Raw genomic sequence first — 2,585 nt, forward strand, 5'->3', positions numbered from 1 at the left:
AATACTCCACAACATCCACCAGAGGGAGTCACACACTGTTAAACTTCAATATGATGTAATTTAGAATCACTTTACCTTAGAAGAGTAATTGAAAGAAGTGAAAATCCAGAGCTACGAGGAGACGGAGAGACTCAGGGAGGAGCTGAGCTGTTACTGAACTATAGAAGAGAGAGGAACTTCTATATTCAACAGAGTTCAATACGACACTAATAATGGACACTTAGAACAGAAATCACTGAATAATTGCCATAATTCATTGTTTACACTGATTATTCCTGCTTACAACTTCATGAAAAAGATGTTATCCAGGTCATTGTTGTTGTGAATCTTAACTGTTGTTTAGACAGAAGAACTTCACAAGAAAGTTATTTTTCTCTACAGTTTTTATTTTTCATTGTCGATAAGTGTTACTTAACAGACATCCTGTTGTCTTCTCCAATACAATCTTTGAGACTCATGACAGTAATTTAAATATGCTAAATGTGATGCAAATATTTAGAGTCCTTTAACCAGAGGTGCAGACTTCAGTCACAAATTTAATGACTTTAGACACTACTCGAGAAGAAAAGACTTGCATTCCACTTGGACTTCAACACCAATGACTCATGACTTCACTTGGACTTGAGCCTTTTGACTTTAAAGACTTGATACCTTTACCCAAACTGAAAGAGGAAAAAGTATATTATTTTAAAAGGTGTTCGACAAATGATTTAATTTCCGTCTATTCTTGAATCAAGTAATGTTATTAATTCCCAGCAATGCGATACTTCATGAACACATCATTGCCCAGATCCACTATATCCCAACCTGACAGATCACAGAGAAGCATGAAGAAGTGAAGTTATGTGACTGAGTGCCAGTTGGAAATGAAGATAATTCTGTTTACATATAAAAACTATGTGGTGGTCAACAAAAAATGGATTGCGATATGAAAAACATGCGTGTCAAATATTCAAAATGGATATGCAACAACTTCAAACTTCATTTAATAGTAGCGGCCAATGGCACGTCATGGCTCAATCATTTCATTAACAGAGGAGCTATGTCGGCCATTAATGTCTATTGTTGTGGCTTCCTTGGGTTCCCTCCATAATTCATAAGTTGATGTTCACCCAAAATGAGATGACCAATCGACTTATAAAGTAAATGGCTACGTGTTGCAATCTGCTGACGTTATAGCAGCAAAACCGCTTGGGTAACGTAAAGTTACTCCCCTTCATTTAAAAAGAAAAAAGATTTCCGACTCTATGTGATCCAGTTGGTGTGTTTTGAACCTGAGATAAAGGTATGTTTATTCAAACATTTATTTTCTCTTTCACACATGCATTTACAGATTGTTTATCCATAAAGTGATTAACTTTACTACTAACCATAGAACTCTAGCACCTATTTGTGACAGACTGACACAATATCATTGTTTTTGTTCTTCTTTTACATTCATCTTTTTATGTCATTTAGACATAAAACATTATAAAAGTATTAGAGTGCAGAGTCAGAGTTAATTATTTATTCTAATTTACTACTAGATAAGGCCTCGAAACACAACCTTTTTTTTAAGATAATTTTTTTGGGGCTTTTCCCCTTTATTTTAAGTGAGAGTGGATAGACATGCAAGGGGGAGAGAAATGGGGGATGACACGCAGCAAAGGGCAACAGGTCAGATTCAACCCGAGCCGCTGCAGGACTAGGCCAACATGGGGCGAATGCTCTTACTGGGTGATCTAGAGGCCGCCCCTCGAAACACAAAGCTAAGGAATTGTAAAGTAAGAAAAGGAGAGAGGCACAACATGTGTTAGGTGTAAAGTAGTCAGTAGGGGGAATAACCCAGGGCTGTGATCAGGTTCCTCCTTCTAATCCACCAACTTAGTGTTGATGAAGACTAAACAGAGAGATCACAGCCTTCTTTATACTTGCTGTAGCTCAGAGTTACTCCACACTGCAGATATGAAGCCTCTGTTCATCTCAGTGTTGCTGGCTGCTATGAGCCTTGGTATGAACACAACTCTGTTTCTTTGATATCAATCCAACATTGATATGATTCTTTAACAGCACACTGATTCTGTTTGTTGCTGTTTTACAGAATGCAGAGCACAAAAAGACAACGTGCTGCAACCAGAAGGAGATGTGACTGCTACTGAAGGAGAGGCAGTAACACTTGGCTGTCAATATGACAGCAGTACAACTAATGATTATCTCTTCTGGTACAGGAAGGATGGAAACAACCGCCCCAAATTCATTCTGAGCCGCTTTCAAGGGGATGAAGGGAACACACCAGACGAGTTCAAGGAGAGATTTTCATCTACACACAATTCCAAGTTAAGATCAGTTCCTCTGAAGATCCAGAAGCTTCAGCTGTCTGACTCTGCTGTGTACTACTGTGCTCTGCAGCCCACAGTGACAGGAAACACCAAAACTCTGTACAAAAACCTTTGGAGCAAAGACAACACAATACTCCACAACATCCACCAGAGGGAGTCACACACTGCAGGTTATCCCGGTGACAACTGAACCTACTAAACACCCCCCGGACAATTTGCACTACCCTACCCCACCCATACTGTTCTATTTATTTATTTACAAATGTG

At 38.9% G+C, this 2,585-nt stretch overlaps 1 gene segment (V, D, J or C); it reads left to right on the plus strand.

Moving 5' to 3' along the window:
- Positions 1-1,856: 1,856 nt before the first annotated feature.
- Positions 1,857-2,385, plus strand: LOC120567874 (the record flags this gene model as incomplete). The annotated part of the segment is given in 2 exon segments: positions 1,857-1,990; positions 2,081-2,385. Coding segments are annotated over 2 exon segments (423 nt in total), but the record flags the coding sequence as incomplete, so codon positions are not given.
- Between the last annotated feature and the right edge of the window lie 200 nt (positions 2,386-2,585).

This window comes from Perca fluviatilis, chromosome 11, assembly GCF_010015445.1.
Source record: "Perca fluviatilis chromosome 11, GENO_Pfluv_1.0, whole genome shotgun sequence".
NCBI lineage: Eukaryota > Metazoa > Chordata > Actinopteri > Perciformes > Percidae > Perca > Perca fluviatilis.